At 44.0% G+C, this 24,629-nt stretch overlaps 1 protein-coding gene across 13 annotated transcripts in view; it reads left to right on the plus strand.

Annotated features, from left to right (window-relative positions):
- The window catches only part of MAGI2 (membrane associated guanylate kinase, WW and PDZ domain containing 2), a 755,967-nt gene that overhangs the window by 473,808 nt on the left and 257,530 nt on the right, over positions 1–24,629 (plus strand). For all 13 annotated transcript variants that reach the window (XM_058190302.1, XM_058190300.1, XM_058190301.1 and 10 more), the window contains 2 exons: positions 16,867–17,082; positions 23,676–23,886. In XM_058190302.1, the coding sequence (XP_058046285.1) occupies positions 16,867–17,082; positions 23,676–23,886 (427 nt within the window). The remainder of the gene's footprint in view (positions 1–16,866; positions 17,083–23,675; positions 23,887–24,629) is intronic.

A 24,629-nucleotide genomic window follows, 5' to 3' on the forward strand; every position in this document is an offset into this window, starting at 1 on the left:
GTATGTAGGTCTTTGGTTGTTCGGGTTTTCTCCCGTGTAAAATTGGAAATGTCTTGGCAACGTTTCGACGAAGTCTCATTCGTCATCTTCAGGCTTCAGCTTCGTGCTTCTGGGAGCAATGTGTGATCGCAGCTGTTTCTTCCTTTTAACTGCTAGTGGGGGTTTGAACTGATTGGGTGGGAGCTTGGCTGTGCTCTGATTGGATGGAGGTTTTTGTGCTCTGATTGGCTGGGGTGTGTCCTGTTTGGGTGGGGCTTGGTTGTGCTCAATTTAATCTGTGTTGCAGGGGATTTGAGCTGGTGAGCTGCATAGCTGTTGTTTGGCTTTGTGGTGGTGCTACATCTTCATAGTGGGTGTCAGTCTGCTGCATGTATGGATTGGAGGGGTTTCAAATGGCTAATGTTGCAGCTGCAACATTATATATATTTGTTTATATATATATATATATATATATATATATTTGTTTTATATATATAAAATATATATATATATATATTTGTTTTCTGAGGTTTTCACGGGTGTTTGTATGTAGGTCTTTGGTTGTTCGGGTTTTCTCCCGTGTAAAATTGGAAGTGTCTTGGCGACGTTTGACGAAGTCTCATTCGTCATCTTCAGGCTTCAGCTTCGTGCTTCTGGGAGCACGGCTGAAGCCTGAAGATGATGAATGAGACTTCGTCAAACGCCGCCAAGACACTTCCAATTTTATGGAGAAAAGACCTACATACAAATACCTGAAAACCTCAGAAAACAAATATATATATACATACATACATTTCTATTTCTATTTATATTTATGTATGTATATATATATATATATATATATATATATATATATATATATATATATATATGTATGTATGTATGTATGTGTGTGTGTGTGTGTGTGTGTGTGTATGCATATGCATATGTATATGTATATGTATATGTATATGTATATGTATATGTATATATATGTATATGTATTTCTTCTCTGAAAGATACTGAGCTTTGGTAAACATCGTCTTAGCACTTTAAACATTGGGAAGCATTGTACTCTGAGTGAAGTGCTTCCATCCACTTTACAAGAGAGAAATTGATTTATTTTTTGTTCCTCCTTCTCAGATGAGGCTGATCTTTGTGACCTAGCTGAGGCAGGCTGAAACGTGCACAGGGTGACACGAGTTGCGATTAGTGCTAGATGTGAGAAGGACGAGCACACCTTTCCATTTGCGCAGAAGGTGAAAAACAGATATCCATTGTTTTTTCTATTTCTATTTATGTATGTATGTGTATATATATATATATATATATATATATATATATATATATATATATTTATATGTATGTATCTATGTATGTATGTATGTATGTATGTATGTATGTATGTATATATATATATGTATATGTATATGTATATGTATATGTATATGTATATGTATATGTATATGTATATGTATATGTATTTCTTCTCTGAAAGATACTGAGCTTTGGTAAACATCGTCTTAGCACTTTAAACATTGGGAAGCATTGTACTCTGAGTGAAGTGCTTCCATCCACTTTACAAGAGAGAAATTGATTTATTTTTTGTTCCTCCTTCTCAGATGAGGCTGATCTTTGTGACCTAGCTGAGGCAGGCTGAAACGTGCACAGGGTGACACGAGTTGCGATTAGTGCTAGATGTGAGAAGGACGAGCACACCTTTCCATTTGCGCAGAAGGTGAAAAACAGAGTGTCCAGTTGCTTTGGGCCGCTTCTGTGTCATTTCAGCAAGGAAAAAAAAAATATTTGTATAGTAACAGCAATAACACTTAGATTTATATACCATCCCACAGTGCTTTAAAGCACTTTCTGGATGGGTGTATTGCCCCCAACAATCTGGGTCCTCATTTTACTGACCTCGGAAGGATGGAAGGATGAGTCAACCTTGATTCGGTCAGAATTGAACACTAGGCATCGGCAGAGTTAGCCTGCAATCCTGTATTCTAACCACTATGCCAGAAGGAAGGGAGGGAGGGAGGGAGGGAGGGAAGGAAGGAAGGAAGGAAGGAAGGAAGGAAGGAAGGAAGGAAGGAAGGAAGGAAGGAAGGAATAGCAATAGTACTTAGACTTATATACCACTTCACAGTGTTTCACAACCCTCTCTAAATGGTTTACAGAGTCAGCATATTGCCCCCAACGATCAGGGTCCTCATTTTACCAACCTCGGAAGGACGGAAGGCTGAGTCAGCCAGTCAGGATTGAACTCCTGGCAGCGAGCAGAGTTTGCTTGCAATGCAAATAAGTTGACCCTTCTGTTCTTTATGTCAGCTCTTGAGATATTGGAACAGTGCTATCATGTCCCCCCTAGTTCTTCTTTTCACTAGACTAGACAAACCCAATTCCTGCAGCCGTTCTTCACATGTTTTAGCATCCAGCTCCCGGATCATTCTTCTTGCTCTTCTCTGCATTCTTTCCAGATTCTAAACATCTCTTTTATATTATGGCAACCAAAACCAGGTTTTACTACCGGTTCTGTGGGCGTGGCTTGGTGGGCGTGGCAGGGAAAGATACTGCAAAATCCCTATTCTGTCCCCCACTCCAGGGGAAGGATACTGCAAAATCCCCATTCCCTCCCACTCCAGGGGAAAGATACTGCAACATCTCCATTCCCACCTCACTCCAGGGGAAGGATATTGCAAAATCTCCATTCCCACCCCACTCCAGGGGAAGGATATTGCAAAATCTCCATTCCCACCCTTCTCTGGGGCCAGCCAAAGGTGGTATTTGCCAGTTCTCCGAACTACTCAAAATTTCCACTACCGGTTCTCCAGAACCTGCTGAATTTCACCCCTGGTTCAACCTATATAAGTGCCCAAATGATTGTACGATTCTTGTTTTAGGCAAACAATTTGATGCCTTCTAACTATTTTGTAACAAACTCTTACCATTCCCATTTAACAAAAACCAACGACAAGTTATTTTAAGAGTCGTAGCTGACATCTATCATGAAGTTGAACCAGCTGGCAAACTTCCAAATTAAGTTATTAATAACAATCATCCACGTTTGTTAAACGTTCCATTCTTTCAGCTTTGATTTGCCCTATGAAATTCTATCCGATAAATCAAAAACATTTAAAGTTTAATGCCAGCTTCATTATCTTCATCTAAGATTCTACTCATTTCACCTTCGTGCGCTCACCATTTCAACAAACACGCTTTCCAGTTTCCAACAATTTTTATTTGCAGACAAATCAGAACCATCTTATTTTCAGACAAGGAAAATGCAGATGTAATTAAGCCAAGCAAAAACAACCGTTAGATACCCTTAATACTGCAATCTAATTCTTTGTCTAAATACCATTATATAGCCTTATTTTTTTTTTGTAGTACCACCTAAGGAGAATCACATCTACATCTATTAATTATATCTCTAGGATTCGTGCTGGAATAGGATTTATTTTACGAGCTCAAGGCAAAAAATGTAATTATTTATGATGGTTGGGCTTGCAAGTAGATATTTAGATGTAGGCATGAGTGAGAACTAAGTAACACATCAAAAGCGAATACTGTAGCTTCTTGAACTCATAACTATCTATAGTAGGTCTCAGAAATAAATAGAGTAGAGTAAAGTAGAGTAGAGTAGAGTAGAGTAGACTAGAGTAGAGTAGAGTAGAGTAGAGTTTGTCAAGATCTTTTTGGATCCTGAGCTTGTATTCTTGGATGTTGGCTATTCCTGCCAGTTTAGTGTCATCTGAAAATTTGATGAGTTCCCCTTTTATTCCCTCATCTAAGTCATTTATGAAGATATTGAAGAGTACTGGGCCTAAGACAGAGCCTTGTAAGTACCCCACTACTTCCTTCTCTCCATGTGGATGTAGTACCATTAAGGACTACTTGTTTAGTATAGTTTGTCAGCCAGCTACAAATCCATCTGGTGGTGACATTATCTATTCCACATTTTTCTAGCTTATCAAGAAGTAGGTTGTGGTCTACTTTGTCGAATGCCTTACTGAAATCTAAGTATACTATGTCCACAGCAATTCGCTGGCCTACTAATTTAGTCCCTTTGTCAAAGAATGAAATAAGATTGGTAAGGCATGATCTGTTTTTAACAAACCCATGCTAGCTACTAGTGATAACTTTATTTGCTTCTAGTTGTTTGCCAGATGATAACATTTTGCAAAAGATACTGCGATGATGATGGTGATCTATCAGAATAACAGAATCGAACTCCTGGCTGTGGGCAGAGCTTGCCTGCAATACTGCATTCTAACCACTACGCCACTGTGGCTCTTAGAAGTTTAGCATTCTTAGCAATGTTTCTATGCCCTTCGTTCATTTCCAGTAGTTCTCAGTAGAAACGGATCGAAAATGCACCATTGCCAAGAGTGGCAGAGTGAGAGATGACTCCAAACAAACATGGTTTCCCTCGGGCAAACAAGTTGTTGACAAAGAGGCCAAAGAGCAGAACCATTAATCTCTCACAAACCTTATTTCCAGTCTTCGCGGACTTACATTTTAAAAACATATTGTTGACCTTGATGGGGGAGATCACTATTGTGTCTCTTGTTAGTTAGCAAAGTATTGAGAATCAATTCCACTCACGTTTGGACATATTGATCTAAGGGTCATTAACAGAGGCTAATGGAAAAAATCGGACTGTATTCCCAATGTATTCATTAAATTAAGCCTCTTTTTTATTATTGACTTCCTTACACAGATTCTTTTTTCTTTTCATTTCTTTTCTTTTTTGAAAGCTCTGCACTTGATTTTTTTTTTTATCCTTGTTTTATGCTGACAGATACAACCGTTTGTTTGCTTTCAGATTACGGGCACAATCCAAGACAGTTTTTTTAGGTTTTGAATATGTCTAACAAACTTCAGCTCTCCATTTATTTATGCAACTTATGCAACAGGGACAAATTCCTTGTAGTACAATCACACTTGGCCAATAAATAATTCTGTTCTGTTCTGCTCTGTTCTGTTCTGTTCTATTTCCTATTCTGTTCTGTTCTGTTCCATTCCATTCTGTTCCACTCCACTCCACTCCACTCCACTCCATGGTTTCTATTCAGTTCCGTTCCATTCCATTCCCTTCCATTCCCTTCCATTCCATTCCATTCCATTCTATTCTATTCTATTCCTGTTCTGTCCTATCCTATCCTATCCTATCCTGCATTCTATTCTATTCTATTCTATTCTATTCTATTCTATTCTATTCTATTCTATTCTATTCTGTTCTGTTCTGTTCTGTTCTATTCTATTCCTGTTCTGTCCTGTCCTATCCTATCCTATCCTATCCTATCCTATCCCTATCCCTATCCTATCCTATTCTGCATTCTATTCTATCCTATCCTATCCTATCCTGCATTCTATTCTATTCTATTCTATTCTATTCTATTCTATTCTATTCTATTCTATATGCACCTATATGCTTCTATTCTATTCTATTCTATTCTATTCTATTCTATTCTATTCTATTCTATTCTATATGCACCAAAGACAAATTCCTTGTGTGTCCAATCACACTTGGCCAATAAAGAATTCTATTCTATTCTATTCTATTCTATTCTATTCTATTCTATTCTATTCTATTCTATTCTATTCCATTCCATTCCATTCCATACTTTCTATTCTGTTCTGTTCTGTTCTGTTCTGTTCTGTTCTGTTCTCTTCTCTTCTCTTCTCTTCTCTTCTCTTCTCTTCTCTTCTATTCTGTTCTGTTCTATTCTATTCTATTCTCTTCTATTCTACTTGACTAGCCCTGCAGAGAATAATAACCCTATTGGAGCAACTTTTTACAGAATAAAATTGTATGTGTGTGTTTTTGGTGGCCGTAGAGTGCACCCTATTTCCATTGAGCATCTATCAAATCAACGGCTTTCAATTTCTAAAAGTCCGTAAATTCCTTATCTTCAAGCCCCCTACACAGTAAATATCTTGTGATTAGTGGGACTTCAAGAAACTCCTATTTTTCAAAACATTTCTCCATTACCAGGTGGAGTGGATCTAAGTTAGACCCTGTCACATAAAAGAGCAAAAAACTGGGATTAAGAGTAGAGGCAAGGATTCTTACTCGCAAAATTTAAGCCCTTACATGAGAATCTTGGCTGCGTCTTTTAAACAGCATTCAGTCCACGTCAGGACTAACCTTAGTAAATGGATAGATCTGGCTGCCGATCAATGACTAGCATCTTAATTTTGGGTAAAATGTGGACCGAACATGTCAGACAAAACCCGTTTTCTGCTGAGGCAGAGCCTTGAAGATGGCCAAAGGAGAAACAGCACGGTCCAAAAAACCAGCAGTAATTGTGGGAGGTGTAGTAAGCTTAAAAGCCTAATCTCGGAATAAACGGTGCAGCTTCAAAGAAAAGAGCAGACATTTTAAAGTGGGTGGGAATTTCCACCCTGCTGTGCAGCAGTTGATGGCATAAAATAATTTTGAACTGGGGAGCGCAAGGGAGCGAAATAATTCTTGTCTCTAAAGTGCAAAGAGTTTAGCTGCTGAACTCAACTCTTCCATTGGAAGATACTGGCAGTATTTGGAGACGTTCATCTAGCTCGGGGGCGTCAAACTCCCGGTTTATGTATATGTATATGTATACAAGGGCCGGTTTAGCTCTGCCTGGTAAGGCCTGTTATTAAGAACACAAAGCCTGCAATTACTGCAGGTTCGAGCCCGGCCCAAGGTTGACTCAGCCTTCCATCCTTTATAAGGTAGGTAAAATGAGGACCCAGATTGTTGGGGGGGCAATAAGTTGACTTTGTAAATATATACAAATAGAATGAGACTATTGCCCTATACATTGTAAGCCGCCCTGAGTCTTCGGAGAAGGGCGGGGTATAAATGTAAACAAACAAAAAAAAAAACTCAAAGCCCGCAGGCCAACCTGGGCCACGGGATGCTTAGATCTGGCCCGCAGGGCCGCCCGTCATTTCCAATATCCCACAGTCACGTGACTTCATTTTAATAACATTTTTACCCAAAACCAGCATTTCCAGTTTTCAGCAACAAAAGCAGCCATCGTGAGCCATTGGCTCACTTAATGACCACATCATTCACTTTACAACTGCCACCCCAAAAAAAACCAACCTTGTAAAATAGAAGCAATCACATGACTGACAGGTGGTATGACCGTCACAACCTATGACTGCAATAGACAGGCTCTGTTAAGGTCGTAAGTGGGACATGGTGGCTCAGTGGCTAAGACTTGCCGATCGAAAGGTCGGCAGTTCAGCGATTCGAATCCCTAGTGCCGCGTAACAGGGTAAGCTCCCGTTACTTGTCCCAGTTTCTGCCAACCTAGCAGTTCGAAATCACCTAAAAAATGCAAGTAGAAAAATAGGGATCACCTTTGGTGGGAAGGAAACAGCTTTTGGCATTGAGTCATGCCGGCCACATGATCACGGAGACGTCCTCGGACAGCGCTGGCTCTTGGGCTTTGAAACGGAGATGAGCACCACCCCCTAGAGTCAGAAACAACTAGCACATATGTGCAAGGGGAACCTTTACCTTTACCTTATTAAGATCATATCTCAGGGACTCCCCGTATCTCTCTTTCTCTTTCTCTCTCTCCATTCGAGTCACAAAGAGTGCATGAAATATTCTGTGGAATAGCAGGATGAAATGTTTGCTTTCCTGCTATCTTGAGAAGCCTTGGAGGCATCTACCAAATTCAACAAGGCTTCATTAATTGAGCTTGGCAAGCTCTAACTCATGAGGGTATTTATTTAACCCTTCAGCCACTCTCAACTTGCCTTCAACTCTGCCTCATAGCTTTTACATAGACACAGGTTTGCTGGGAATAGTCTATGGTTTACCGAATCCTCCATAATTTTTTACCATCTATTTTTTACCGTCTCCAAAAAAACTAAAATATAACAATTTCCAAATGTAGCGATTTCTTCAAACCAAGGAGGATTAGCCTCTAATTCACAGTAACTGGCGAAATCATGGCAGAGTAAAGAGATTCTTCCTGGAAATTTTATGTATAATAAATCAGGAAAAGCCAATTTTCAAAAAAAAGGACACGTACGCAATTGTACTTACAGAGTAATAGAACAACAGAGTTGGAAGGGACTGTTGTGACCCAGGCCCCAGTAGGTAGTAGGAAACTCAGTCAATGTAAAAACAAACTTTATTAGCACAGCTGAGAATTACTTCATTCTCAGCGTAGTTCAACTAAATTAAAGCAAATTCCTCCCGACACAAATTCCTCAGTCGAATCGTAAACCTTGGTCCAATTAGGCAAACTGCCAAAGGCCTTTCTTGGCAAAAGTTTAGAAGACGCCGATAAGAAACAAATGCAACAAGACAAAGCTACCAACTCTGTTTTCCGGCAAAGAGCCCAAACGCCGTTGCTGGTCTTTTAAGCCTTATGGAAGGAGCTAATCATCTCTTGCCCTACTCCTGAATCGTCCTCTTTGCTCTTGTCTTCTGGCAGCTCTTCTCATGGGTGCATTAGGTACAGGCTCCTCCTGTTCCTCTGCCTCACTACTGTCAGCCTCTGGAAGCTCTGGAGTCCACACCGCACTCCCCGATGGCCCTGCCCCACCTCTGCCTCCGACGCAGAGCCCTCATCTGGGCCTTTCCCAGCCTCCAGGACTGGCCCATGTTCTTCCTCAGCCTCATCGCTGTCTGACTCGGTTGCCAGCTCCGCAGGCTGCTGGCGGACCACAACAGGGACCTTGGAAGTCTTCTAGTCCATCCCCCTGCTTGAGCAGGAGACCCTACACCATTTCAGATAAATGGTTGTCTAGTCTCTTTTTGAAAGCCTCCTGTTGTGTCTCACTCGCTTTCCCCGCAGCCGGGCCCCTCTTATCTCCTTCCGAACACTGAGGAATGTCCTGGCATGCCTCCAGGCCCCAGCCCTGGCACCATGCCCAGACAGGCAGAACAAGACAAAGGGCCTGAAGTGCCTCCAGCCCCCAGCCCTGGCTCCATGCCCAGGCAAATGGAGCAACTAGACCCCTCCCCCACAGCCTGTGAGCCTGAGGAAGGTCAATTACCAACAGCTGGAGCCTGGAGAGATCCTCGCTTCAGGAGAATTGATAGGCGGCATCAGCAGAAGGAAGGGAGGGGCAGGCCTGGATAAGTGCTGAGTCATGGAGCCACACCCCATGGCCTATATAAAGGATCTGCTTTCTGGCATTCTCTGAGTCAGGCAAAGTCTACTTTGGATTGCTGAAGTCACTTCCTGGTCTCCTGCCTGCCTTGAGAACTTTGCTAGGACTTTGGCAGAGCTGCAGAGGCACGCCTGATACGGACTTCCCCGACCCGGCCGTCAGCGGAGGAGTGGGACACGACACCTCCAGTGATGGACGCTGACAACTTCTGGAGGCAAGCTCTTCCATCATTCCACCTTCTTTCGGGTAATTAGAGATACCCTTTTTAAGTGTTTCTGGAAATAAATGAGAAGAGGGAAGGGACGGCATCCAACTCCAGCCTTCTCTTCGCTACTGATGAATATCCTTGCCAAAAGAAAGGACCACATGCTGAGCAACGATGGCCTCCTTCACACAATAACCTACAAGCTGTGTCCAAAATCATTTATGCTTGGTTGGCCTTCCTAAGAAGAAATGGGGACTCCGGATTCTGTCAATGAGAGACCGACAAACGCACTCCCTGCATTAGCCAAGTAATTACCAGAAGAATGAATGAAACTACGGCAGAATGTCTACTACCACTTGAGCATCACAATCGTTGAAGGGCAGATGGCCCTCTTGCAGTAGTGGGCTTGACGGATGCCAAAAGGGCAGAACGACACCAGTGCGTGAAAGGATATAGCTTCAGATTGTAACTGTGGCCCTGCAGTCTGAGAATTTATTGTTTAGAATAGTCCTAGTTGCTCCCGGATGGATGGATGGATGGATGGATGGATGGATGGATGGATGGATGGAAAAAGGAAGGTAGGTAGGTAGGTAGGTAGGTAGGTAGGAAGGAAGGAAGGAAGGAAGGAAGGAAGGAAGGAAGGAAGGAAGGAAAAAGAGAGGGACAGAGGGAGGCAGGGAAAGGAAGGAGGAAGGAAGGAAGGAAGGAAGGAAGGAAGGAAGGAAGGAAGGAAGGAAGGAAGGAAGAGGGAAGGAGGGAAGGAAGGAAAAGGAAGGAAGGAAGAAAAAAGAAAGGAGGAGGGACGGAAGGAAGGAGGAGGGACGGAAGGAAGGAAGGAAGGAAGGAAAAAGGGAGGGAGAAAAAGGGAAGGAAAGGAGGGAGGGAAGAAAGAAGGAAGAAAAAAGAGGGATGGAGGGAGGCAGGGGAAGGAAGGAAGGAAGGAAGGAAGGAAGGAAGGAAGGAAGGAAGGAAGGAAGGAAGGAAGGAAAAGGGAGGGGAAGGAGGGAGGGAAGAAGGAAGGAAGAAAAAAGAGAGGGATGGAGGGAAGCAAGGAATGGAAGGAAGGAAAAGGGAAGGAGGGAAGGAAGGAAAAGGAAGGAAGGAAGAAAAAAGAAAGGAGGGACAGAAGGAAGGAAGGAAAAAGGGAAGGAGAAAAAGGGAAGGAAAGGAGGGAGAGAAGAAGGAAGAAAGAAAAAAAGGCACGGAGGGAGGCAGGAGAAGGAAGGAAGGAAGGAAGGAAGATGTAACTGTTCCAAGTAAAGCTGCATTTACAATTCACTGAGGGTGGTTTTGTCAGTGGCCATGGGGCTCAACTAGCAATCCAGATGTTTTGGGATTGTCCCCAAGGCACCTTTTGCTATTGGTCCTGTCTCCTGTCTCTTTCCCAAAGTCATCATTCATCTATTTGCAGGTCGTTTTCTCTTGCGATGTTCTTTCCTTCTTTTTCTCCTCTTCTGCTGTCTCCCAGTATTATTTTTATTATTACTTAATTAGATCGTTAGGTTTTTGTTGTTGTTGTTTTGGTGAGACGTTGCATACATGTAGCTAATTGCTCTGGAAGGAGGAAGGAGGGAGGGAAGAAGGAAGGAAGAAAAAAGAGAGGGATGGAGGGAAGCAAGGAATGGAAGGAAGGAAAAGGGAAGGAGGGAAGGAAGGAAAAGGAAGGAAGGAAGAAAAAAGAAAGGAGGGACAGAAGGAAGGAAGGAAAAAGGGAAGGAGAAAAAGGGAAGGAAAGGAGGGAGAGAAGAAGGAAGAAAGAAAAAAAGGGACGGAGGGAGGCAGGAGAAGGAAGGAAGGAAGGAAGGAAGGAAGATGTAACTGTTCCAAGTAAAGCTGCATTTACAATTCACTGAGGGTGGTTTTGTCAGTGGCCATGGGGCTCAACTAGCAATCCAGATGTTTTGGGATTGTCCCCAAGGCACCTTTTGCTATTGGTCCTGTCTCCTGTCTCTTTCCCAAAGTCATCATTCATCTATTTGCAGGTCGTTTTCTCTTGCGATGTTCTTTCCTTCTTTTTCTCCTCTTCTGCTGTCTCCCAGTATTATTTTTATTATTACTTAATTAGATCGTTAGGTTTTTGTTGTTGTTGTTTTGGTGAGACGTTGCATACATGTAGCTAATTGCTCTGGAAGGGAGGGAGGACGAAAGCTCATAATTTAATCTGCGGTGGCTGGAAAGCCCCAAAGCCTTTGCATTTTAGGACACACCGTCTGGTTGCATCAATTTGAACTGTCTCCATCTCAATAAATTACATTCCAGCGAAATATTAATTTTCAAATCCGGGCAAAGCGGGGAGGGGAAGCGGTTGGGAGAAGCAGCAGCAGAACAACCCCGGTGCTTACCTCTTCTATCATCATTAGGTTCTCCAAGAGCAAAGACGAGGAGAACAAACGAACAGATGTGTCTGAAGCGCTCGAATATAAATCTGCTTGCAGCAGTGATCCACATGGTTGACGTTTTTGTTGGAAGAAATGTCCTTCTGGGTTCAGTTCCAAGTAGGGGGGGGGAAAGACACTGGATTCATGGAAGTTGCTTGGAAGGAAGGTTTATTGATGAACAGGATCACATGTCAGTTTTGGAAGGCAATTTTCTTTTTGCTTCTTAACTGCCACATATTTTAGCCGGGGAAGTTGGGAGGGAGTTGTTGTTGGAGCGGTAGAAAGTTAGTCATAACAACATATCCGTATTCAAGGACTTTTGCCTGCGTCTGATGGAGACTGCCTGAAGATTGTATCCAGTTGAGTGTGAAGAGTTGATTGGACAATGTGATGAACCTGTGGGTGGGGCAGGGCTGTGAACTGTCAACTGGGTATGGAAAACCTGGAAGCTTTCGGTTTCGGGTTTTCCCAGCTGTGCCAACATGACATCTCTAATAAATTGGAACTTTGAGGAACCTCAAGCCTCAGAGCTTTATTTCGTTGGGGATGTTCCTTGGAACCCTGACGGTCAGCTTTGATCCACTAGGCGGCCATTCCGCAGGGGGAGACCACCAGTCCGCAAGCCTAGCCACCCAGAGCCCATCGCCAACATGGCGGCTGCTATCCTGGCCACCAGTGAGACCGGCGTGCTTCCCTGGGGCCTCATACCGTTTCTCTGGGCTGCTGCCTGCCTCTTTCACCACGGCGACCCCCAGGGACTGGCACCGGAACCACTGCTGTGGGTGCCGCCATTTTAGATACCGCCTCACAACTGAGAGGTGGACAGCTGATGTTCGGGGCCGGGTGCTCATGTAGAGAAAAGTCGCCGCCATTGCAGACTGAAAGGATTCACAAACCATGACTGATTGTCGGCTGGCAGGGGGGGGGGAGGCGGAAGTTGGTCGAAGGGCGTTGTTGTGACCCAGGCCCAAGTAGGTAGTAGGAAACTCAGTCAGTGAAAAAACAAACTTTATTCGAACAGCTGAGAATTACTTCATTCCCAGCGTAGTTCAACTAAATTAAAGCAAATTCCTCCCAACGCAAATTCTTCAGTCCTATCACAAACGTTGGTCCAATTAGGCAAACTGCCGAAGGCCTTTCTTGGCAAACATTCAGAAGTCACAGATATAAAAATAAATGCAAAAAGACGAAGCTACCAATGTTATTTTCTGGCAAAGCCCAAATGCCATTGCTGGTCTGTTTTAAGCATGGGAGGGGCCAAACATCTCTTGGCCCTACTCCTGAGTCGTCCTCTTTGCTTGAGCTGCTCTTGCCTTCGATGTATGTATTTGGATACATGGAAAGAGTAAGTAAAAAAAGGAATATTAGGACAGGGACGAAAGGCATGCACGGCCCTTACAGACCTCTTAGGAATCGGGTGAAGTTTTGGGGGTTTGGGGAAGAAACCACAGAGTCAGGTAGTGCATTCCAGACACCGACCACTCTGTTGCTGAAGTCATATTTTCTGCAATCAAGTTTGGAGCGGTTTACCTTGAGTTTGTATCTATTATTTGCTCGTGTATTGTTGTGGTTGAAGCTGAAGTATTCATTGACAGGTAGGACATTGTGGTAGATAATTTTATATACTATCCTTAGGTCAGACTGAAGTCGGCGTTGTTCTAAGTTGTCTAAGCCCAAAATTTGGAGTCTGGTGGCATAAGGTATTTTATTGAGAGCAGAGGAGTGGAGGACTCTTCTTGTGAAATATCTCTGGACTCTTTCGATTGTATTTATGTCCGATATGCAGTGTGGGTTCCAGACAGATGAGCTGTGTTCAATGTCTCCTGCTTGAGCAGGGGGTTGGACTAGAAGACCTCCAAGGTCCCTTCCAACTCTGTTGTTCTGTTCTGTTAGATCAGTGTTTCTCAACCTTGGCAACTTTAAGATGCATGGACTTGAAGACTTCCCATCAAATGTAGTTTAAAAATAATAACAGTAAACCAAATAATTGCAGTTTTTCAGTCTCTTTTATAAATTGTGGGTTTTTTTATTGTTGTTCAAATGTCTGCTTAATTAGATGGTTCCCATTATTATTGAATTGGTGTTGGAGTGTGATTTATTATTATTGCGGTTCATTGCACAATCAGCCAGATGTTCACACTGGATTTGGCGTTTTTATCCACCTATCAAGTCCTCCCCAAGGACCTGGGATAGACAGAAGTAGATGCTTGATGGTATTAAAGATATCTCTGCAGGATGTCAGCTGTTCTGAGTACAGCTGCCTTTCGCAATTGACTGATGGTGGATTTGTCAATGCCGATGGCATTCAAATGATGCTCTGGTTGTTTTGGGACTGCACCCGAGGCCCTTATTATTATTTGGCTATATCTTTGCTTCCTTTTGCCACAGTTGGTCTATTTCTATTTGCAACTCTTTCGGTTTTGTTTGTCTTCTCCAGTTCTCCTTCTTCTATGCTGTCTCCAGAGTCTGCAACGTCCATTTTCCAGACTTTTTTTATCTGTCTTATCGACAATTGTTAAGTTTGGGTTATTATGTGGCAGGTGCCTGCCAGTTTGAATTGTTTAAAGCAGTGGCCCCCAATCTTTGGGGTACCAGGGACTGGTTTTTCCATGGACTGGAGGAGGGGTGGTTTCACAGGCTGCCTGCATCCAGTGGATGGGGCTTTGTTTATTTGTGCTGCCTGGTTTCTGGCTTGCCGTGGCCCAGTGCCAGTCCATGGACTGGTTAGAGATCTCTGGTCTAAAGTCCCATTTAGCTTCCTCATTTTCCATGACTTTCTCTACTTTATGGTCCTACCAATTCTTGTCTGCAGGCAGAAGCGGGATTCGCTTACTTACGGGACCGTCTACTGCCGGCCTCTATCTCCCAGCGTCCGGTGCGTTCCCACAGAGAGGGACTCCTCAGGGTGCCGTCAGCCAAACAGTGTCGACTGGCGGCCCCCAGGGGGAGGGCCTTCTCTGTGGGGGCTCCGACCCTGTGGAACGAACTTCCCCTCGGGCTTCGACAACTACCTGACCTTAGGACCTTTCGCCGCGAACTTAAAACCTATTTATTTCATATGGCTGGACTAGCTTGATTTTACCTTTAAATTTTAATTGAATTTGATGGGTTTTTAAATTTTGGTAATTTTATGGGGTGTATTGTTATTTTAAATTTTCGGGCAAGCTTAAATCAGTTTTTTAAGGGTTGTTTTAATTATTGTGTATGTTTGTATTTTATCTGCCTGTTCACCGCCCTGAGTCCTTCGGGAGAAGGGCGGTATACAAATTAAAACATTATTATTATTATTATTATTATTATTATTATTATTATTATTATTATTATTATTATTATTATTATTATTATTATTATTATTATTATTATTACTTTCCCTCCCTCACATTCGCAAATGTGAGCACCCACTTTCCGCGCGTGCTCGGCCTTTTGCGCATGCTTTTTGCTCGCTCACGCACCTTCCGCGCATGCGCCCAGCCTCAAAAACATGGCTGAATAGGATGGCATTACGTCCGTTTGGGTGGGCAGGGCTTACCACAGTCGGCGCTAGCGGTTTGCCCGAACAAGACAAAACCGGCTGAATCCTACCACTGCCTGCAGGCAAATGGAATTTCTTGCACAACTTCCAATGCATCGTTGTTGCTGCTTTGTCATGCTGAGGAGGAGGAGGAGGAGGAGGACAAGGAGGAGGGGGGAGGAGGAGGAAGAGGAGGAAAGGAGAAAAAGAAGGAGGAGGGGAGGACAAGGATGAGGAGGTGGAGGAGGGGAGGAGGAGGAGGACGATGACAATGACGACTCACATAGTCAGCCAGATGTTCCGACTGTATTTTGGCATTTTTGTCTATCAAGTACTTTCCAAGGACTTGGAATAGACATATTAGTGTTGGTGTTGTTACTACAAACACTATTTTGGATGGTTTTATTTTCCATCAGGCAATTTTGTAAGCAGAATAACGGGTTATCGATGCCCAAATAAAGAAGAAATCGAAGGGGAGAGATGACAAACCATACATTTGAATGCTAGTAGCTATCTGTAACAGCAATTGTTTTAGTTCCTCACTGAAGTGCATCTTTCTATCCACAAGTGTGTGTGTGTGTGTGTGTGTGTGTGTATTTGTTTTCGTAGGTTTTCACAGGTATAGGTATGTAGGTCTTGACATATTCGGGTCTTTTCCCGTGTAAGGTTGAAAGTATCTAGGTGACATTTCAACGAGGTCCCACTCGTCATCTTCAGGTTGGTGCTTTTGGCTTCGTGCTTGTGCGAGCAAAGCGTGGTCAGAGCTGCCATCTCTCTATAAATACTGATGGGGAGGTGTGGAGTGCTAGCTTTGTTGTTGTAAGCGGGTTGGTTGGCTGTGTTGTTACATCTTGATCGGTTGATGGAAACCTGCAAACATCAACTCCATTAACCAATCAAGATGTAACAACACAGCCAACCAACCCGCTTACAGCACCTCCCCACGAGAATTTATAGAGAGATGACAGCTCTAACCACGCTTTGCTCGCACAAGCACGAAGCCGAAAGCACCAGCCTGAAGATGATGAGTGAGACCTTGTCGAAACGTCACCAAGATACTTTCAACCTTACATGGGAAAAGACCCGAATACGCCAAGACCTACATATACATACGTACAAACATACATATACACATATCTCACTCATCATTTTCATACATCTTGATTGATTGGTGGAAACCTGCAAACATCAACTCCATTAACCAATAAAGGTGTAACAACACAGCCAACCAACCCGCTTACAGCACCTCCCTACCAGTATTTATAGAGAGATGGCAACTCCAACCACGCTTTGCTCACAGAAGCACGAAGCCGAAAGCACTAGCCTGAAGATGATGAGTGACTCTCAACCTTACATGGGAAAAGACCCGAATATGCCAAGACCTACAAACCTATACCCGTGAAAACCTACAAAAATATGTGTGTGTGTGTGTGTTTTCATAGGTTTTCACGGGTATATGTATGCAGTACATCCAAAAACCTGCGCGCGCGCACACACACACACACACACACACACACATAAAGTTGTCAGTGAAATACATCTGGGTTACTCCCTCGAAATTTTAAAGATGTTTGAGATTGGGGATCAAAAGCTGAAAACTGCAGAATGAAATCGATAGGAAACAGTTCTTTCTGAGCCTGTTTTCTGAATTTTATTTCCTCTTCTTTTTTTCTTTTGCTTCATCCTAGATAATTACTACGGTACTCCCAAGCCTCCGGCTGAGCCAGTCCCACTGCTATTAAATGTCACAGATCAGATCCTCCCAGGAGCAACACCCAGTTCGGAAGGCAAAAGGAAAAGAAACAAGTCCGTGAGCAACATGGAAAAGACAGGAATCGAACCTCCGGAAGAGGAAGAGGAAGAAAAAGCCGTGGTGAATGGCAACAGCGTGGCCATCACACCGGGTGAGAATATGTTGCACCCAGGTTTTTATGCAGACCCAGGGTGCATTAACAGAAGGACGAAATCAAGATCACGTGAAGTGTTGCTGCCATTCTATAATGCCACACTTAGAATAGTGCATCCAGTTTTGGGTACCACAATATAAAAACAGAGGTTGAGAGACTCCGGAAATGGTGCAGAAAAGAGCAACAAAGATGATGAGGGGAGTGGAGGCTAAAACATACGAAGAACGGTTGCAGGAATTGGGGCATTCTTAATCTAGTGCAGCGGTCACCAACTGGTGGTCCGTGGACCGCTGGTGCTCCGTGAGAAAATTTTGGTGGTCCGCAGAAAAATTATTTGCATTTTTTTATATTGCACTAAATCAGGAGTCCTCAAACTATGGACTCTTTCGCATGGTTGGCTACTTAGCCCCAACAACTGCTACCTGTTGGGGCCCTAAGGAGCCCGAGCGGGCAGGCGAGGAGGGGCTGGGAAGGGAGGGGTGAATAGAGGCTGGTGAAGCGCCCCTTGACACGAATGGCATCGAGTTGGCCATGCCCACTCAGTCACATGATCACCTAGCCACGCCCACCCAGTCGGTCATTAGGCAGATCATATTAGTGGTCCGCGGGATTGAAAATTATGAATTTAGTGGTCCTTGAGGTCTGAAAGGTTAGCGACCCCTGGTCTAGTGCGGTGTTGGTGAAACTATGGAATGTGTGCTGGAAGCGGCACGCAAAACTATCCCGTGAGGAATGCGAGGCCTCGCTGGCTCCTCTTCCACATTCCTGTGCATACACGCGTGCTGGTCAGCTAGCCATCACGCATGTGGGAGCGGCGTTCCATGACACATGCACAGGGCGGCACCCGAACTTCCAGGTTTACGTTGCGCGCACGCGTGATGGCCAGCTATTTGTTGGGCGCGCGTCCGTGCTGGAAACCGGAAGTTTGGGTGGCAGCTCGCTCATGCATGAACGACCGCCACTGTTCTGGGTATCGGCGCTCCTGCACACACGAAGGCCAGCAGGGCTACACATTCCTCGCGGGACGGTTTTGCATGCCATTTCCAGCACAGAGGCCAGCACGCAGTGATCTAAAAGGTTAGCCATCCCTGGTCTAGTGAAAAGACGGACCAGGGGTGACATGATAGCAATCTTCCGATATTTGAGGGGCTGCCACAGAGAGGAAGGGGATCAAGCTATTCTCCAAAGCACCCGAAGGCAGGACAAGAAGCAATGGGTGGAAACGCATCAAGGAGAACAGCAACCTGGAATAATGGAGAAATTTCCTGACGGTGAGATCAATTAACCAGTGGAATGGCTCGTCTTCAGAAGTTGTAGGTGCTCCAACACTGGAGGTTTTTAAAAAAGAGTTTGGACAGCCACTTGTCTGGAATGGAATAAGTTCTCCTGCTTGAACAGCGGGTTGGACTAGAAGACCTCCAAGGTCCCTTCCACCTTTGTTATTTTGTTACTGTTTTATACACAGCAATTGCACACACGTTATCTCACAAAAACTCCCCCCTCCCCCTTACATCTCACAGTCTCTGAAGACACCCTCATCCAGGAATATTTAAGATTCCTTCCCTCTGGGTCAGAATTGTGAATTTTTGACCAGGAAACGCACTTAACAAATGTCTTGCTTAATGTCAGAAATTTTGGGCTCAATTGTGGCCCTAAGCCGAGGGTCTACCTGTATGGAGCAAAAGACCCAAGTCATTCATGGAAATCCCGCTTTTAAAATAATGAAAATTAAGTCCAGTGTGGTCGAGTTTTAAATAAATTATATAACAGCAGTATACAGTTCCAAGCGAGATGAAAATCTTTTATATTATTCATAACCAATGTTTGAGGCCCTTTCTTTTTTTAATGCACAGAAATATTGCTGGATCCATTCCATATCTTCAGCCAGGAAGATGCCGAAATCAGTTTTAAAGTGATGTATGGTTTAGAATATAAAAAATGACACGGGCATAGCTTATCTCTATGAAGCCTAATGCCTTCCATTCTTCTTCCAGTCTCCGTTTTTTTCTGCAGATTTGTTTTTTTCTCCAACTGCACCCACCTTATTCCTAAACTGAAAAATATATCTCTGTCTCGAAATATGGGAACAGATTGTTACCGGTTAACATTAACAATGAAACCTAAATAAAACAAGAGTAAATTTATGTGTCTGTGGAGGGGTGTGTTTTTTTCTTTCCCCCTGAATTACAGGGAATCCATTAAGTTGTTGCCCGAGAATATGGAAACGTTCTTTTAATTAGGTATTTCCTAAGGGCAAGTTAAATTTGCAAGCACCTGATAGGCGATTCAAAGCCAGAAGCTAATGCTACAAGTAAAATGGAGATCATTTAACCCATCTTTTTATTATTATTATTATTTACATTTATATCCCGCCCTTCTCCGAAGACTCAGGGCGGCTTACAGTGTGTAAGTCAATAGTCTCATTCTATTTGTATATTTACAAAGTCAACTTATTGCCCTCCCCCAACAATCTGGGTCCTCATTTTACCTACCTTATAAAGGATGGAAGGCTGAGTCAACCTTGGGCCTGGTGGGACTAGAACCTGCAGTAATTGCAGGCAGCTGTGTTTTAATAACAGGCTATCTTACAGCCTGAGCCACTCAAGGACCCATGAACATCTTCTATGCTACAGATATTAAATATCGTTGAATAAAATCTGGGACGGCGGTACGATACATTTTCAAAATAGAATGGCTGTGGATGCAACAAATACGAAGGAAAATATTGTTTTCAAGGTTGCTGGTTATTGAATAGCAGGGGTTTGCGTTTCCTGCATTGGGAGCAATGAGGGAAGAGATGGCTTTTATCCGAGCTCTGAAAGATATTTTAATCAGAATAGAAAGCTGGAAGGGGCCTTGGAAGTCATCTAGTCCAGCCCCCCACCCAAGCAGGAGACCCTACACCATTTCTGACAAATGGCAGTCCAGTCTCTTCTTGAAAGCTTCCGGTGATGAAGCTCCCACAACTTCTGAAGGCAACTTCTGTTCCATCGGTTCATTGCTCTCACTGTCAGAAAAGTTCTCCTTATTTCCAGGTTGAATCTCCCCTTGTTTATTTTCCATCCATTATTCCTTGTCTGGCCTTCGGGTGCTTTGGAGAATAGCTTGACCCCCTTCTCCTCTGTGGCAGCCCCTCAAGTATTGGAAGACTGCTATCATGTCTACCCCTGGTCCTTCTCTTCACTAGACTAACCAACCGCCAAGCTGCCAACCTTTTTGATCGACAAGCTCAACGTCTTAGCCCCTGAGCCACCGCGCGTCCCCATATATATATAAATATACCTCCTAGCAAAGAGGTACTTAAATCACCTAGCAGATCAGAAATTACGCTCATCATCTATGCAAGCGCACTAAAAGAAGGTCACTATTGTTAGATTGGTCTGACTAAGCTTTGATGCATTGGGTCAAATTATATCAATGTCTATCAAGGTATGTGATAAACAGACTGGCCACGGAAACTTCATTTGATGTGGTGGTGAAGGTGCTAGCCTAGAAAACAGGGGATGAGGAATTCTACTCCTCTTTTAGGCCTCCAAACCAGCTGGATGGCTTTGGGGTAGCTACTCCCTCTCAACCCAACCCACCTCCCAAGGTTTTGCAAATAAGGGGAAAATAAGAGGCAGAAATGTTAAGCATTTCTTTGCCTGCTTGAGATAAAAATAGAGATTGATATAGTGTTGGACGCGGTGGCTCAGTGGCTAAGACGCTGAGCTTGTCGATCAAAAGGTCAGCAGTTCAGCGGTTCGAATCCCTAGTGCTGCCGCGTTACGGGGTAATCTCCCGTGACTTGTCCCAGCTTCTGCCAACCTATCAGTTCGAAAGCACATATGATGAACGTATCTTTTATTTTATGTACACTGAGAGCATATGCACTAAGACAAATTCCTTGTGTGTCCAATCACACTTGGCCAATAAAAATTCAATTCTATTCTATTCTATTCTATTCTATTCTATTCTATAAAAAATGCAAGTAGAAAAATAGGGACCATCTTTGGTGGGAAGGTAACAGCGTTTCGTGCACCTTTGGTGTTGAGTCATGCTGGTCACATGACCACGGAGACGTCTTCGGACAGCGCTGGCTCTTCGGCTTTGAAACGGAGATGAGCACCGCCCCCTAGAGTCAGGAACGACTAGCACATATGTGCGAAGGGAACCTTTACCTTTACTTTTATAGTGTAGGAGATGAACAGACTGAGCTGGAAGGTAGAGTTAAACATGTCATCAGTTTGGAGTCATTACGTTGCCACAAGAGATCCAAGTCCAGCCCAACTAATGTCCCTGGTAATTTGCAGCTGTGAGCGATGTAGTGAGAAATAAAAGCAATGAAATTATTAATTAATAATTATTATTATTACATAATAATAATGTAATGTATAATAATAATGTAATGTAATTAATAATGAAGATTGCAAATTATCAGGATCTGAAGATCAAACCTATGACATAAACCACCATGGTGGTCCCAGGTATTATTGACAAACTGGGTGCTATACCAAAAAATCAGCACACGGATAAAATTTCCATTTGTCAATTGCAATAGGCCACAGTGGTTGGATCTGCCAGGGAACCACGCCAATACATTATATCAACCTAGATTCTTTGGAAGAAGATGTGTTGATGCATGTGAAGGTGAACACCAGCTAAAGAACTGGCAGCTATGAATGCACAATGTTGTGTACATAATAATAATAATAGTATATTATTATGAAATTATTACGAAACCAGGCTTAATAGCAGTAACTGTGAGAGGGATCTTGGAGTCTTAGTGGACAACCAGCTAAATATGAGCTAGCAGTGTGCAACGGCAGCCAAAACAGCCAATGCAATCCTTAATTGCATTAACAGAGGGATACAATCAAGATCAAGTGAAGGACTAATACCACTCTATAAAGCCTTAGTAAGACCGCACCTAGAATACAGCATCCAGTTTTGGTCACCACACTATCAAAAAAGATGTTGAGACTCTAGAAAAAGTGCAGAGGAGAGCAACCAGGATGATTAAGGGACTGGAGGCTAAAAACATACGCTGAACAGTTGCAGGAACTGGGCATGGCTAGTGAAGTGAAGAGAAGGACCAGGGGAGACAAGATAGCCATGGTCCAATAGTTGAGGGGCTGCCACAGAGAAGAGGGGGTCAAGCTATTTTCCAAGGCACCTGAAGGCCAGACAAGGAATAATGAATGGAAACTGATCCAGGAGAGGTTCAACCTAGAGAAAAGGAGAAATTTTCTGACAGTGAGAATGATCAACCCATGGAACAGAAGTTGCCTTCATAAGTTGTGGGAGCTTCATCACTGGAAGCTTTCTAGAAGAGACTGGACTGCCAACTGTCAGAAATGGTGTAGGGTCTGATTGGGAGGTTGGTTGGACTAGATGATCCACAAGGTCCCTTCCAGCTCTGTTAATCTGTATCTACAGAATTATTTTGGTTTTTTCAATTCTGGCCCATGCTGAAGTTGTAACTTAGAAAGGCCAAACCAGCCTTATTGGTCACTCCTGGCCTGTCTCCATAAGTATGACCCGGAGAAGCCCTCCTGAAGCCCAGTCATACCAGTCTTGCTTCATTGCAATAGTAGCAGCCTACAAATGTTGTAGGCTATTATTGTGGGGGCATGGTAGCCCAGCGATTAAGACACTGGGCTGTCAACCAAAAGGTTGGCAGTTCGAGACCCGTTATTGGATGAGCTCCCCTTCCTTGCTCCAGCTCCTATCCAACTAGCAGTTCGAAAGCATGCAAATGTGAGTAAATAAATAGGTACTTCTTTGGTGGGAAGGTAACAGCGTTCGGTGCACCTGTCATGCCTCCATTGGAGTCTGAATCTGAGATGGAAGAACAGCTGACAGAGACCGAGCGAGTGGCTCCATTGGATGTGGAGGAAACTGGGGAAGGGTAAAGTCAGGCTGGGCAGAGCAGGGGAGAGGTAGAACAAGGGAGAGGGGGTTCAGATGAAGACCAAGGCCAACCCCCTCCTCATCCTAGGACATACCGGGAAGAACACAGAAGAGAGCAATGTGGGTTGTGAGGCTTTCGAAGAAGGAAAGGGCCCCGATTCCCTTCACAAGGAACACCTGGGGATGGAGTTTAAAGGAGAAGCAGTTGCAAGGGGCGTTTGTCAGGAACAAACACTGAATTAATCTGGTGCTGAGAGTTGTGGCCTACATTTTTGGCATTCCCTCCTGACTGTTTGAATTACTGCCATGCTACTGTGTGCTTATCTTGTCTTATTGGGATTATTCTTCCCGTCTGGGACTCATTATCTTATGCTGCTGGAGTGATTGATTGTCATTCTGCTTAAAGCATATGGACTGGAGTATCTGCAGGTTTGTGGGAGAGCTTTTCTCCAGACCATAAAAGGGGCATTGGGGGAAGAGTTGGTGCCGATCAAGGGATTCATACCAGTTCTCTGGCTGTGTTGCCTTCGTGCCACGTCATCACAGCACCTTCGTCATCACAGCACCTTTGGCGTATAGCCGTGCTGGCCACATGACCACACAAAACATCTTCGGACAACGTTAGAGTCAGGCCCAACCGGTTAGACAGGGGAAAACCTTCATTTTTACAAATGACGTCCATGTTTTTATTCATACAGAGTCAAGTGAACATGAGGAGAAAAGCACAGGTGCCTCAGGAGAACCTTCCTCTCAGCCTTATCCTGCTCCTGTTTATAGCCATCCGGAAGAAGTGAAAGAGGAAATGGATGTGACCAAGCATCCAAAACTTGAAGAAAACGATGAACTGGGCCCCTTGCCGGATAATTGGGAAATGGCTTACACAGAGAAAGGGGAAGTCTACTTTATTGAGTAAGTACTACCTGTTGAAAAGGGAATAAGCCCCTCCAAGCTCTTAATTCAGTGGGATCCACTCCTACGAATGATGTCGTTCTACCGACACAGCCAGGATCGTGTACGATGGGATGAGAGTTATACAGGGACTGATACAGATTATTTATTTAAGTGAGAAGTCTCCAAAGTTGGCCACTTTGAGACTTGTGGACTTCAACTCCCAGAATTCCCCAGCTAGGATGGCTGGCTGAGGAATTCTGGGAGTTGAAGTCCACAAGTCTTAAAGTGGCCACGATTGGAGACCCCTAATTTAAATTATTTTAGTAATACCACATGTCCGTCATGGCGAACCTCTGGCACGCATGCCCGAGGTGGCACCAGAGCCATCTTTCCAGAATTGCAAGCTGTCACCCAACTCACCTGCAGCTATAGATGCGTGCACGCCCCAGGTGGTGTTCGGCCCTCCGGTGCTCATGCATGCAATTCGGGGGACCCAGCTAGTGTTCGGAGCTCTCCTGCGCATGCGTGAGTATTTGCGCATGCATGCGAGAGTAGTTGCGTGCAACACACGCATGCGTGGACAGCATTTGCGTGCGTGCATTGTGTGCGCAAAAGCTACGTGCATGCACAGATGGTGTGGTTGTGCAAGCAGCGCACAGGGGAGGAGTTGTGCGTTAGCGCGGAGAGCAGAGTGGGCCTGCTCAGGGTGCCGTCGACCAAACAATGTTGTTTGGCGGCCCCCAGGGGGAGAGCCTTCTCTG

Source organism: Ahaetulla prasina, chromosome 7 (assembly GCF_028640845.1).
Source record: "Ahaetulla prasina isolate Xishuangbanna chromosome 7, ASM2864084v1, whole genome shotgun sequence".
NCBI classification, from domain to species: domain Eukaryota; kingdom Metazoa; phylum Chordata; class Lepidosauria; order Squamata; family Colubridae; genus Ahaetulla; species Ahaetulla prasina.